Raw genomic sequence first — 14,994 nt, forward strand, 5'->3', positions numbered from 1 at the left:
GGTTGCGGAACGATATGCGTGGAATTTTTGGCGAAATGGTCACGAAGAACGAGTACAGTGTGAGACGGTGCATTATCGTGATGCAAAAACCAAGAGTTGTTGGCCCATAATTCTGGTCTTTTTAGACGAATTGTTTCACGTAAACGACGCATAACGCTCAAATAATATTCCTTATTAACAGTTTGGCCAGGTGGAAGGAATTCATAGTGCACCACATCACGAAAATCGAAAAAAACTGTCATCATGACCTTTATTTTTGAACGACTTTGACGTGCTCTTTTCGGTCTGGCCTCGCCTTTAGAACGATATTCGCTTGATTGGTCGGTTGTTTCAGGGTCGTAAGCATAAATCCAAGTCTCATCTCCCGTAATGATGCATTTGAGCTTGTCCTGATAGTCTGAAAGCATTGTTTCACACACATCAACGCGACGACTTTTTTCCAAGAAATTGAGAGTTTTCGGTACAAAACGAGATTTGACTTTTCGTAGGCCCAAATGGTCTTTCAAAATGGTTTTCACAGATCCTTCTGATATTCCGATCATATCAGTAAGGTCCTTAACAGTCAACCGACGATTTTTGAGCACTAACTCCTTCACTTTATTGACGTGTTGGTCATCTGTTGCAACGAACTACTTCTCAAAGATCATGCGAGGTACCTCGGAGTAATACTGGACAGCAAATTGCTGTGGAAGCACAATGTTGAGAAAAGGGTGAAGAAGGCCAGTAATGCGTTGTACGCATGTAAAAGAATGCTGGGCGTTACTTGGGGTCTATCACCCTCTCTGATGCATTGGTACTAGTTAAGATTGTGGACAAAAAGTAAGGTGAATTTATTTGTCAAACTTCGCGGGATTAAAATTTCGCTTTAGTTATTTTTTCATGAGTTGGCAGCACACTTAATAACATCTGGGCCAACTTCCATGTGAATGTCATTATCAGTAATATATTTACGCTTGTGTTTTCCAAACGACCAAGAGTGCATTTTTCGATTTTTACAATGTCTGATTTGATTGAGCAGAGAAGTGCCATCGAATTTTGTTTGCGGAAGGAAATTTCGGCTGCGGAAACGTTTAGCATGTTGCAGAAGGCATTTGGTGATTCGACCATGTCGCAGAAAAATGTTTATAAGTGGTACAAAGACTTCAAAGAGGGAAGAGGGTCGAGAACGTGGTGATGGACGACCATCAACGTCAACAGATGACCAACACGTCAAAAAAGTGAAGGAGTTAGTGCTCAAAAGTGCTCGGTTGACTGTTAAAGACCTTACTGATATGATCGGAATATCAAAGGATCTGTGAAAACCGTTTTGAAAGACCATTTGGGCCTACGAAAAGTCAAATCTCGTTTGGTACCGAAAACTCTCAATTTCTTGGAAGAAAGTCGTCGCGTTGATGTGTGTGAAACAATGCTTTCAGACTATCAGGACAAGATCAAATGCATCATTACGGGAGATGAGACTTGGATTTATGGTTACGACCCTGAAACAACCGACCAACCAAGCGAATATCGTGCTAAAGGCGAGGCCAGACCGAAAAGAGCACGTCAAAGTCGTTCAAAAATTAAGGTCATGATGACCGTTTTTTTCGATTATCCTGGTGTGGTGTACTGTGAACTCCTTCCACCTGGCCAAACTGTTAATAAGGAATAGTATTTGAGCGTTATGCGTCGTTTATGTGAGCAATTCGTCTAAAAAGACCAGAATTATGGGCCAACAACTTTTGGTTTTTGCATCACGATAATGCACCGTCTTACACTGCACTCGTTCTTCGTGACCATTTCGCCAAAAATTCCACGCATATCGTTCCGCAACTACCGTATTCGCCTGATTTGGCTCGGTGTGACTTCTGGCTATTCCCAAAACTCAAGAGACCACTCCGGGGAACGCGTTTCGAGTCGATTGAGGAGATAAAAGCTGAATCGAAGAAGGTGCTGATGGCTATACCGGAAATGGACTATTTGGCATGTTTCGGGGATTGGAAAAATCGTTGGCATAAGTGTATTTCATCGAGAGGGGATTATTTTGAAGAGGATGAAATTGATTTACAAGAATAAACAAAGATTTTTCATTTTACAACCAAATTCACCTTACTTTTTGCCCACAGTTTTTGGTTTGGATAAAAACTTCGCCCACTGTTTGATTTGTTAAATTTTCCCCATTGCCACTGTTTGATTTGTTTAATTTACCCCATTGCCTCTGAGTTTGTTTGATTTCAAATTTTAACAGTCAGTCCAAATTAATTTTTTGTAAATGTGCATAGGTATACTCCTATGATGTTCGGTTCCGAGCGAATATAGCTCTCCTTACGCATTTTCTCATTGAACGTGATTCAGTTTCGTTTAATTGAGTTTCTTAGAGGTTTTCTCAAAAATATCACTGAACTGTCACAAACAAATAAGTCTCAGCTAAAATTTTATGGATTTCATGCAGCAATTTCTGAGAAGCATACAAATAAAATAATTTAAGTTAATCCCCGGCTGCATTTGAACTTTTTTAGATAATTTCGAATGAGCAGGAAAAGTCAGTTTGAGAAATATGACATTTTACTAACGTAATTGTTTATAATTCAGAACTAAAATAACTTGCATTCAATCACAGACAAACGCTTCACACAAAAAAGAGCTTAGCCGAGTAAAGCACAGCTCCTGTTGTCTAATTTCAAATGCAGTATTATTGAAATTTGTTGTAATTTGAAAAATAGCTGCCAATGTGAGCGTACAGGTTGAATGGTGTGGGAGCTGAAATGGTTTTTGGCGATTGTCAGCTGCCAGAATGGAATAAATGGAATCGTGTTAAAGACACCGTGAAATTCCGACAAAAGGCAAACAAACTCATTCAACAGTAACAAGCAAATACGCAAATCACAAATAACCAGAAACGTTGCAAGTGGCAAAAATAGTGGAGCATTTCAATTGCTGACACTGTGAAGCAGGGGGAGCACCACAATTGCGCGCTCGCTATTTAGCTTGGGTGCGGCTCATCCGCTAAGCCTATTAAATATACAAAATCACTATCACTTGCAAAAAACTACGACAATGAAGTGATTTGCTCAAAAGAATGCAAAGAAATCACAATCGGACAAACAAATAAATTGGGTTGCTAGCGCCAGGTTGAGCCATGAGCCTTGAGACACAGGGAAGTAAGATAGTGACAGAGAAAAGTAGTAGGTGAGTACTTGAAATTTCACAGTAAGTTTTCCATTTAAAAATTCAGTTTTTCACAGCTTGCTTCCACGCTGCTGCTTTCATTTCTTGCATACACTGCGAAACGCAGTGGCAGCAACAAATTAGACAGAAATTACGGGGTGTCAAGCAATACGACACTGATGAGATGGCAAATGATACTCACACATATACATAAAGAAGCATCTAAGTGAAAATTTCGCCAAAAAAGGTGGAATGAAAACGGAAGCGGAAATGTGGCGATGCTAAAGTGTTCATGTGCCTGTGTGACTGTGTATTATCACGCTAGCGCCAACGCCAACGACGAAAGTAAAAGATAAGTGAAAAATACCAAAGGTCGTTTTTTGTTTGTGTTTTGGCTCATTTGAAAATTATGCACTTTCTAAAAGCGCGTTGCGTAATGGGAGAGCACAACATTTGTGAAAGAAATTGAAACGAGCGTAAAGTTGGCCGAAAAGCGTCAAGCTAAGATAAAGTGGAAGCGCATATTTAAACTGACGAACTTTCGGACTTATCACTTTTTTGCAGCGTTGCAGTTGAAACACCAGTACCAGTGACAATGTCACGAATTTACACTGGTAAATGTATTGTTGTTGGTGCCACTCTCTGTGTAACTTATGCTGAGCTGTTGGTGGAAATAGCAGCTTTCATGAATTAAATGTGCTATTGTTTGCTGATAAATTTATCCTTTTGATTCCATACGACCCATAATGCAAACGATGTGACATATAATATTTACAACGGTACATACTTATAGTACCCACATATTAAATTGAGGCGTTATATACAGTTAGAATTCTCAATATTTAGGAATACACACAGAAAATTTAATATCGCCCCGGTGAATATTTTCGAAAGGGCGTTTCCGAGTACTTAAAAGTACAAGGCCGGAGCTTAAACGCGTTTTTTCAAAGACGATGGCCAACATTACTCGAAAGCGGCTAAACCGATTAGTCTCAAATTTAAACACGAGCTTCTTAAATATATTTTTTAGTAATTAATAGAAGATTTTTTATCACCCATACAAATTTTTTTCTAAACAATTTAAGGTCGAAATTTTGATCTAAAATCGATATATTTTTAGAAACCGCCATTTGGTCAAAAAAATGTATATTGCATTCCTCGATTAATTACTAGATTTAAAAATACTATAACGATATCTGGTTTTCAGAGATATAGTGGTTTTTTTTTGAGAGGAGCTTTCGGAGGTCATGAAGCTCCTTTCCAAATAAATATTTTTACTAATATATATATATATATAGTATATATATGTATATAATTGGGGCATACACCCTTTTTTTGGGTGTTTGGCCGAGCTCCTCCTTCTATTTGTGGTGTGCGTCTTGATGTTGTTCCACAAAATGGAAGGACCTACAGTTTCAAGCTGACTCCGAACGGCAGATATTTTTATGAGGAGATTTTTCATGGCAGAAATACACTCGGACGTTTGCCATTGCCTGCCGAGGGGCGACAGCCATTAAAACCATGTTTTTCTTAATTTGGTGTTTCATCGAGATTCGAACCTACGTCCTCTCCGTGAATTCCGAATGGTAGTCACGCACCAACCCATTCGGCTACGGCGACCGCCGTATATAAACCCTTGAAAATAAGTTTGTTCTAATTTGATTTCAATTATGAATATTTCTAGCTTATTGCTTTTTGTGTTTTGGTTAGAGTTTATCTTTACAATAGTGTAGCCATGCACTTAATTTCGAAAGATCTCGAAATTGGTTATGTCGTTCCCTCTTGACAAACCGGCTCCCTTAGCAAGACACTGGGTTGCTAAGTACCTATATGAATTTTAAGTAAAGTGGAGGAAAACTAAAATTGATAGAAAAAAAATTCATTTTCAAAATGGTTTGCTTACGAGCAACAACTCTATGAAGAGTTTGTATCGGTATGTCCCGGCCTAGTATGGCGTGGAATACATTCTGATATATCGCTTAAGCCGAGATCGATACATTACGGAGGAATACGAGGAGGTGAAGAAATGCAAGTATCATTATAAGAATTATAAGAATTAGAATTGACGGAACTTGTTTTCAATGAGCCTACTATCGCATGGGTGAATGAAGTGTCCAGAGGAGGCTTAGCCTTTGCTACAGTACCAGCTTTATGTGTATTGATATGAAATTCGAGCTAGTATTGAAAAGCAGCAGCTACTGGGAAATGCCAGCACCAACGACAAGAATCTTTTTTCAAAACAGGAATGTAGTTAGTAATATAATATATGAATAATCGTGACTTGGAGGCCTAAACGCCATACTAACGTGGGCAAAGCGTAGCAAAATAAGGAGGAAATATGTTTAAAGTTTCCTTTTTGTCAGTTGAATGTGTGACATTTCTTCTGCAAAAGATTTTATTTTGATATACTACTATTAACATAGTAGCTTCATACTGGCGAAACTTCACGATCGGTTTTAAATTTAAAAATCACTTCATAAAATATTATCTTGGATTAAATGAAACCATTTTTTGTTTTAATATCAGTCTTTGGAAATTTCCGCTAATAACTTATATGTGTACCATATAGGTATTTATTTATACACATAAATATAAACATATATGACATACGTACATTCACATTGTCCACAAAATATTTATTAAAATTTCTTTTTTAAACCATTCGCAGAACCTAAGGACAGGTTAATACTTTTGAAAAAATGTGAAATGTGAAAAAATGAAATAATATAGTGTACTAACTAATTGTTCCCGGCTGGAACCAATAGCTAGCTGAACCGCCAATAATATATATTGTATATATATATATATATTTTGGAGCCAAAATTAACCTATGGTGTTAGATTAAAAAAATTATGAGTATATTTGGGCTTTGTTAGCAATTTTGATAGTTCGCGCGAGAAAGAACGCGTTAAACTTTTTCACTTTGGGCATTGAAGTGTTCAAAAACCTCTGCCTTCAACAATTGCTGCAGTTGATGTAATACGTCATGTGAAGACTTCGAGTCTAGCACCAAAAGGTCTGTGCCCAATAAGCAAGTTATCGTTTTAGCTTGTAGACTGAATGATGAAGCTTTGTACAATCTATGGCCCGTACGGCAAAAACGGCGAGATTAAACTTCCGCGAGTGGTTTTGCTTTATTGGCCAATGGTCCAAATTACTATAATGAATAAGTTGAGGCGCTATTACCCAGAGTTTTGCATTGCCTAATCGATCTCGGCTGGGTAGAGAAACATGATAGCTAATATATAATTTTGAATATTAGCCACGTTACTACAGGTCGAAAATAGGACAGCCTTCGGTAGCAGCAAATGGTTCAAACTCATATTTAGCTCAACTAGGAGGCGGCCGCCGTAGCCGAATGGGTTCGTGCGTAACTACCATTCGCAATTCACAGAGAGAACGTCGGTTCGAATCTCGATGAAACACCAAAATTAAGAAAAACATTTTTCTAATAGCGGTCGCCCCTCGGCAGGCAATGGCAAATCTCCGAGTTTATTTCTGCCATGAAAAAACTCCTCATAAAAATATCTGCCGTTCGGAGTCGGCTTGAAACTGTAGGCCCCTCCATTTGTGGAGCAACATCAAGACGCACACCACAAATAGGAGGAGGAGCTCGGGCAAACACCCAAAAAGGGTGTACGCGCAAATTATATAACAGTATATATATATATATATATATATATATATATATATTTATATGAGGTTTTATACAACCTCTATTTGTTATTTCATTTATAATCAATTTAAAATATTGTAATTTCTTGTCTTCGCCAAAACTACGCAAAAATGCAGCAGATTAAATCATTTCGATGCAAGGCAATCCTCCAGATGCTACTACATTGCCCTATTTATCGACTGACTCGCATTGCCAATTCTTTCCGAAAGAGAACAGAAAAGAGAAATAACTTAAATAGTGTTACAAATGAACAAAATATGTACAAAATATACGTACATATGTACTGCATGGATATATGTACACACGTACTTGCAATAAAAGACAATTTAAACTACATGAAAAAAACCCATAAAGTCTCGGTACCTGGAAAATGTTATTCGCTTAAATGAAAAGCTTTTCACCTGTCACCTCCTAAATATGTGATTGTATTTCTGTAGGCGTTGAACGGACGGTTCATTATCACATTTGTGGTGAGCCGCAAAGAAAGTTTCAATGCATGAAAAAAGATCTGAAATTTAAAGTGTTTATGAACCGCGAAGGGCTAAAAATGCAAATGTCCCAAATAAAGTGTGACACTTTATAGCCGGTTATGTATGACAGTTTTGTGGTTGCTCATTAGCGAGTATCGAATTAATGTAAGGACCAGGAAAGGTAAAAGAAGAGAGTGGGGAAGAGTGAGTAAATTATTGTGAAAGTAAAAGGTATGCAGTGCGTTAGTAATATAGGGGTCCACGAGGATCTGTGCTATCACAAAATGCTAGTAAATACCAACACAAAAATTAACAGTGTGGGAAATAATAGGAATATATGTATAGTAGGTATTTTGTAAATCGTGGAAGAATAACTGTAACCTGCTAAGAGGAGCTAACAGGCCGAAAAGCAGCTTCGTGTTGCTAGAATGACACCCTAATTGACACGAATATACAGCCAAACATGGCATGATATCGCCCACCACCAGCAGCTAGAACAGTCTCATTAGCATGGTTGCTACCAATCGCCTTAGTAGGCATCCATGACAAACAGGGTAACAAAAACCACCAGCAGCCACAGCAGCAGCAAATTGGCGTACTGATATGTGTCGCTGATGTCAGTGGTGAATTAATTCAACAGCAAAGATATTTCACGCCTCGCATACAACAACAAGAATCGCTTTGATGATGATAGCAGCGAATGCGGAGAGAGGGGGGACAGCAATAATGCTGCTACAACAGAAATTACAGTAATATGCGTTGTCATAAAAATTGTTGCGGTGCAAGAAAAGGCGCGTGGAAAGTGGTTTTCGCATAAAAACAACAACAACAAATAAGGAATTCCTTAAAGCCAGTCAGCCAAATATTAAAACAAAAATAATATTAAGTAGCATTTCTATGCTTGTGCCGCACCACAAAACCATTAAAGCCGCAGAACAACCACAGAGTCGACGACACCAACGGCAACAGCAACGGCAACGCCTATAGCATCAACATATAAACCAAATACATGCGTCGGGAATTTCGCGAGCAAAGCAAATTCAAAAAAGCCCCAAAACTGGCAATAAACTGATAAAACTAACCATACTTACATTTTTACATACATACGCGCACATACATATATATATATTTATATATATATATTTACATTACCCAAAAAGAGCAGCATTTTTGTAGCCTAGTAGCTGCCACGTGGCAAAGGAGCGAATCGCCGGAAATGCGCTTCAACTCTGCTAGCCAAAAAATTTCCACGCAAACAGAAAGTTATTTTCTGCGCTTCGCAAATAAGCACAATTTTTAGTTGGCCTTTACGAGCTTTCACGCTAAACCTGATACTTTGAAGTAACCACAATAATAAACATGAATGTATGTAGGCTCATAGTTGTATGGCAGCTATAGCTTAACTGGGCAAGCGTCCACCCACCTGAAATACTTGAAATATGTTTGCTGTGAATTTCAGCAACCTACTAAAACCTGTAGTTATTCTAATAGCCTTTGCAGAGGTTACGTAAACAGATGACCTTTGCTGCTTGTCAGTTCGGCCGCGCCTAATTTTCTACAATTGTTTTGTTTATGTGGCACTTCTGCCGCTCACGATTGTTGATGGGCGGAAAGTGCAAACGTGTGGCAATTTGATTGTTGCCTTATGGTTTGGATACCCTTTCGTGTCGAAAAGGTAATGGAAGTGAAATGATAGGCATTTCAGAGAGTGACAATAAAACATTAAAGTTAAATTCAGGTATTAGTGGTGAGAATGATAATTTCGCTTCTTAAGTTCTTCTTAGTTGAGAATTATTCTCATTTAAGTTTAAAGAAGTCATCATCTGCCAAGAAATAAGTTTGTTCTTTAGTTAAAGTCCTTTTGAAGTAGCTTCATTGTAGTGAATTTGCCATTTTTTGAGAAGAATAGTACCTACTTATGGAAGTTCATTAAAATTTCACTCAACTATTTCACCGAATTTACATTTTATTGTATCTTTGTGCTATGTGAGTTTTTAATGACATTTTTTTCATTTTTCTCATCCCTTACCATCCTACAGGGCTCGATGCTGATAAATCTGAAGTTTCTTCCCTATAATCTTTGATGTTTGTTTTTGATGTTATTTGTGGTTCAGTCAATGGTCGGAAATTCTCGAACAGATAGGCTTCAATGTTCCTCACAAAACTTTACACTTTTAATATTCATTGAAGTCAATAACAGTCAAATCAAATTGCTTTAACTTTGCCCCTATTACGAGGCCTCTTCCAAAGTGAAATGCTTTACTATAAATATAATATTTTACCTAAAATTTGCTTTGCCAATATTATACATATACGAAAGTGAGGGAGATTGCTGACATTCTAAAGATATCAGCAGGCAGTGTACATACCATAATACACGAACATTTGGGTATGAAAAAGGTGTTTTCCAAATGGGTGCCGCGTTTGCTCAGTCCGGAGCAAAACAACAACGAATCGATGATTCAAAGAGCTGTTTGGACATGTTTTCGCGCAATAATTCGGAGTTTTCACATCGGCGTCGGTACATCACAATGGATGAAACATGGATCCACCATTTCACTCCAGAGTCAAATCGGCAGTCTGCTGAGTGGCATGCAGCCGGTGAAAGCCGCCCAAAGCGACCAAAGACGCAGCAGTCGGCTGGCAAGATTATGGCGTCTGTATTTTGGGATGCGCATGGCATAATATTCATCGACTATCTCCAGAAGGGGCAAACCATCAACAGCGACTATTATATAGCGTTATTGGAGCGTTTGAAAGACGAAATCGCAAAGAAACGGCCTCATATGGCGAAGAAAAAAGTGTTGTTCCACCAAGACAATGCATCGTGTCACAAATCAATGAAAACAATGGCAAAATTGAACAAATTGCGCTTCGAATTGCTTCCCCATCCACCGTATTCTCCAGATTTGGCCCCCAGCGACTACTGGCTCTTCGCAGACGTCAAAAAGATGTGGTAAGAGATTTGGTTCAAATGATGAAGTAATCGCCGAAACTGAGGCCTATTTTGAAGGCAAAGAAAAATCGTTTTACAAAGGCGGTATCGAAAGATTGGAAAAGCGTTGGAATGATTGTGTCTCCCTAAAAGGGGACTATGTTGATGAATAAAAACGAATATTTTCAAAAAAATGTGTCTTAATTAATTAGTCACACACATTATTGAACGAATTTACATATGCATATGAAATATAAAATAAAAATACATGGGAAATACATGAAAATTATTGGGGGAAAAATATTATTTCCAGTTGTACTGGTACTGTTATATCACTCCATGATGGAAAGAATAATGAGATGGCGCCTATCGTCGTACCGTTACTTTGCTCTCAGCGAATTTGACAATGAGTTACGTGGTGTTAGCACCAGTATGGCCAGATTACCATTTCCGTAACTTGATTTAGCTTTTTGTTTTTGTTATTTAGTCTTGGAGTTTTAGTTCTTTCTTCATGACATTTTCTAGCCTGTCTTAATTAGAAGTAATGTTTATAATTTTGTAAAATATAAATTTTTTAAAAACTAGTTCAATAATGCACTCAGTTTTATTTAACATCTGGTCGCATTGCCCGCGATTGCAGTTGTTCTTGGTGTTCTTCTGCTTTCAGCAGTCATATCTCTCTCTCGCTACTGCAGTGTTGCCTAGTTTTGGAAATAAAAACGCACTCAAATGCCCATATAAAGAAAATAAAACACCAAATTTTTATTGAATCACTTAGAGAACTTTGTATGCGTGACAAATTGTCTTTAAAAGTACGTTTTTTTTTAATAAATGTGCTATGGATATGTACAAGTTAATTTATGAGTTTTGTTTGGTAAAATAAACTCTTTTGTTAAGGGAACGACTTTTTTGCTATATTTGAGGTTATGTAACAAAATAAGGTAAAAATGTCGTTATGGTTTTTTCAGTATTTTCTGGTAGTGCTTTGCTTATTTATACTATGAATACACCTCTTGATGCCTTATTGCCCAATAAGGACTTAGGACCGGCCGAAACGATTTAATATGGTTTTAATTCGCATTCAGTAAATTCAAACGCTTTTTAAAATGTGTAAAAAGGTTTTCAATGTTAAGAAGAGTTGAGTGAAGAACATTTAATATTTTTGCATTAACTTAAAAGGAGCAAAAAATTAAATTTGCACTTTCAAAATATCAAACTTTATAAGAATCAACAAATTTGCATTAGCACTAATATCTTCTCAGAGTGTCCTTTTTTAACACTCTTTTGTTTAAGAATACAGTTTTTTTTTAACTTATAGTTTCGCTAGCTTTGAATTAAAAACAAAAAGAAACAAAAAAAAAGAAAAAAAACCAAACTTAAAAAATTTCGCATTATTGTGAAGAGCAAATGGTTGGCAACACTGCACAACTTGGCACACGTGACGACACACACTCTCTGATCATTCTTGATATCACTCGTATATTTGGTAATATAAAAATTAGTACGAAAAATAAGTCAGCATAATGACAGATATGGCCTGCTAAAGAATCGATACACCATCGGTGCTTTTTATTTTCTCTTCGAACGGAATGACAAAAAAATGTTTAGTCTATCAAACGTTACGATAAAAGAAATAAAAATGTCACTCAATTCTTTAGGGCAATAAAATTTCAATTAAATAACTGTAATTGAAAATATCTGGTAAAGGTAAAAAATTCGTTTCGTCCATTTCTTTTATTTTCTTCATTTTGAGTAAACTTTTAAGCTTTATGACTTTCTGGTTTCCACCATGTGAAGGCGCATCTCACAATCTCTCCTAAGCCCCCTTTTCGTAGATCACATCTAGTTTTCTCAGATAAGTGTCATATATCCTACGTCAGCTTGAAACTGAAATTTCATATACTACAATATTACATTTCTATGCAAAAACCAAACGTTTATGCGCATACATACAAATATTTGGCATTTGCATGCGTATTATGCATTTATCACTTTGTGCGGTAAAATCCAAAGTTTTATACGCATCCAACACACGAATTCTCGTATTCACTATTTTCGATGCAGCTTTAGGCATTTTTTTTCCAAAAAAGTTTACATTTCTAAACACATTTAACCACAAAGCTAAACAGACAAACCGATGAGAATCCGATTGCCGACAAATCTAGAACAACTTAAAACACAAATGGTCGTCAACAAAAGTTGAACATATCGGCAAATTTATTTTATTATTTTAGTCGATTTCAATAGTGTGGTTGTTTGTGTTGTCAATCATATTCAATTAAATCTGTTATTTATTTACCAACCTTAATGGAATTCAGTTGGCAATGCGTTAAAGTTTATCTAAATCTGTTGTCACTGTCAAAGATTTATTTTTCCAACGCTATTTTGATTGATTTTTGAAACAGGTATAATAGTTTGAGAGTAGTAACATTTAAAAAAACTTTAATTTAATAATATTTATAGTGTGATATATTTTAAGTTGAGTTTAATTCAATCATTGCCTTTTAAACTATGGCGAACCACATGAAATTTTAAATTAATATCCATTTCTATGGTAAACATATCGAGTTTTTTATTGCTGGCGTCAGGAGGTATTGCGTTCATATGAATGATGAATTCGATGAATGAATAAAAACAATGAAACAATTTTAACGGGATGATTCTTTCTGTCTAGAACTGAAAATTTCAATCAAAAGTTCAATCAAATTAATATTTTTTTTCTATTTAATGACCACTTATTTTTATCTATTCTTTTTGGTGAGCGCATATGCTTAATACTAAGTGCTTAGATGTCCGGTACTGAAAGAGATCAGAACAAAATACCTAAACGCAGAGAAGCTAAATGAAGCAGAAGTAATAGATATACTTAATGGCCATAATTGGAAAATACTAACTTGCTTTATATACTCAGCCTTACGCTATAGAAATTTTCTTATTGCAGAGTTTAATTTTTGAGTTGTGACATACAACATTGTTATTGCCACGAATTTATTATTTCTTTCTTTATGTATTTATATATTTAAATGAATTATTGTAAAAATTATTGAAATGTAAGATGAAATATTTATAAATAAATAAAGAATTACTACTACTATACTAAGTGCTTATGCGTCGTTTAGAATTTCATTATAAATTAGGAGATACCTATAATATATTTATTCGACATGTTTGTTTAAATTTCGCAATATAATTTTGATATTTTTAAGAAAGCTATAATTTGTTTAATATTATCGACTGTGGGGTTGGAAATGCTTGAATGGGATCAGTGTTATGGAATATATGGTTTCTTAGTGAGTTGAAGGGATAACATTCGGACATAACGTGATTAATGGAGATCGGGGTGGAGTTACAAAACTGACATGTTCTGGGGGCATTGCTGTCGATAAGGTGATTATGGGTTAATTTTGAATGGCCCAGACGTACTCGCGTGACGTTAACAAGATCCATTCTAGAAACTGAAAGGTTAGCGTGTTTTAGGAGGTTGCTTAAATCAAGCCTTTTAACATTTTGCGCTTTGTACCAAGTTGAGCATTTTTGCCAAGTCTCAGATTTATATTGTTTTATGAATTTTTTCTTAAGAAATTCAGCTATATCATTAACATTTAGATTAGTAGTTGTTAATACAGGAGCTATGGTGGCGTATTTAGCTGTGCTATCAGCAAATTCGTTACCCTTTATAAGGGCATGGCCCGGGGACCATATCAGTAAAATATTTGGGTATTTTGTTTGTAAAATACTACGGATAGAACTGGGATAGTAATCATTGTTTTCGATATTGGATAAGGCATCGAGAGATGAAAGTGAATCGGAGCAAATTGCAAATTTGCCTTTTTTATTTCTAATTATATTAACAGAATGACATGATAGCAATTAATTCAGTAGAGTAGTCTGTACTGTATGCAGCTAGGTTGGATACTATTAAGTTTTCATTTTCGGTAATTACGCCAAATCCGATCATATTATTGCTTTGGGAGCCGTCTGTGTATATGAAGGTGTAATCCCTGAGTTCATTTTGTATGTGTGCAAAAGCGGCAAGAGTCTCCTCTCCGAAATCCTTAATAACCACAACAGCGCATCCGCTAACTTTACGTGGTTTGCCTTCTTTGTCAATCTTGCAAAGTCCAGACCATTCATCCAATTTCTTGTGTGAATCCACACGGATAAGTGGAATTTGATGTTCGTGGCAGAGTGCTGTTACAAGTTTTTTGTACAGGTCGATATCCATTGAGTCGGCGAGGATGCATAGAACGGCTTGGCGCTTGTCCAAAGCTTTGCATGCTTGGTGGATGCCATGAACCAAACCATCAGCGATCAGAGACTTCTTCAACACCTCTTGCAGAGCGGTATTTATGCCCATTTTGTCTCCAATTACTGGAGCGGCGGAGGGCACATCAACATAAACGTCGGCCATTTTTAACTAGATCAGTCGTCTCTACACTTTTTGACAACCGGAAAGAAAGGGTGCCTGTATCTGTTAAAATGAAAATGTGTATGCACCTCAGCAAATAGAGTGACCCACCTACTCAGCATACGAATAAATGATATAAACATCAACACCACAATTCCCAAACTGTAATTTTTGGAGAGAGAACCTAAATTAATGCTTTCGAATTCATAAAACTCGAATTGCCGAAAAGGAAGGAGATACCCAAAATAAAAGTTTCGTTAATATTTTACGACCTTTTTTTCTAATTTATATGAAATCAATAGACTAAATTTCACAAATTCCATATCTCATACACCTAAAATATTTGTATATAAGTATATAA

The 14,994-nt window shown here is 36.4% G+C and overlaps 1 protein-coding gene across 1 annotated transcript; it reads right to left on the reverse strand.

The window, feature by feature from the left end:
* Positions 1-14,072: 14,072 nt before the first annotated feature.
* Positions 14,073-14,684, reverse strand: LOC128857607 (40S ribosomal protein S12-like). The gene has a single exon (XM_054093358.1). The coding sequence runs from the start codon at positions 14,634-14,636 to the stop codon at positions 14,073-14,075; it is 564 nt and encodes a 187-aa protein (XP_053949333.1). The 5' UTR covers positions 14,637-14,684.
* Between the last annotated feature and the right edge of the window lie 310 nt (positions 14,685-14,994).

Source organism: Anastrepha ludens, chromosome 3 (assembly GCF_028408465.1).
Source record: "Anastrepha ludens isolate Willacy chromosome 3, idAnaLude1.1, whole genome shotgun sequence".
NCBI lineage: Eukaryota > Metazoa > Arthropoda > Insecta > Diptera > Tephritidae > Anastrepha > Anastrepha ludens.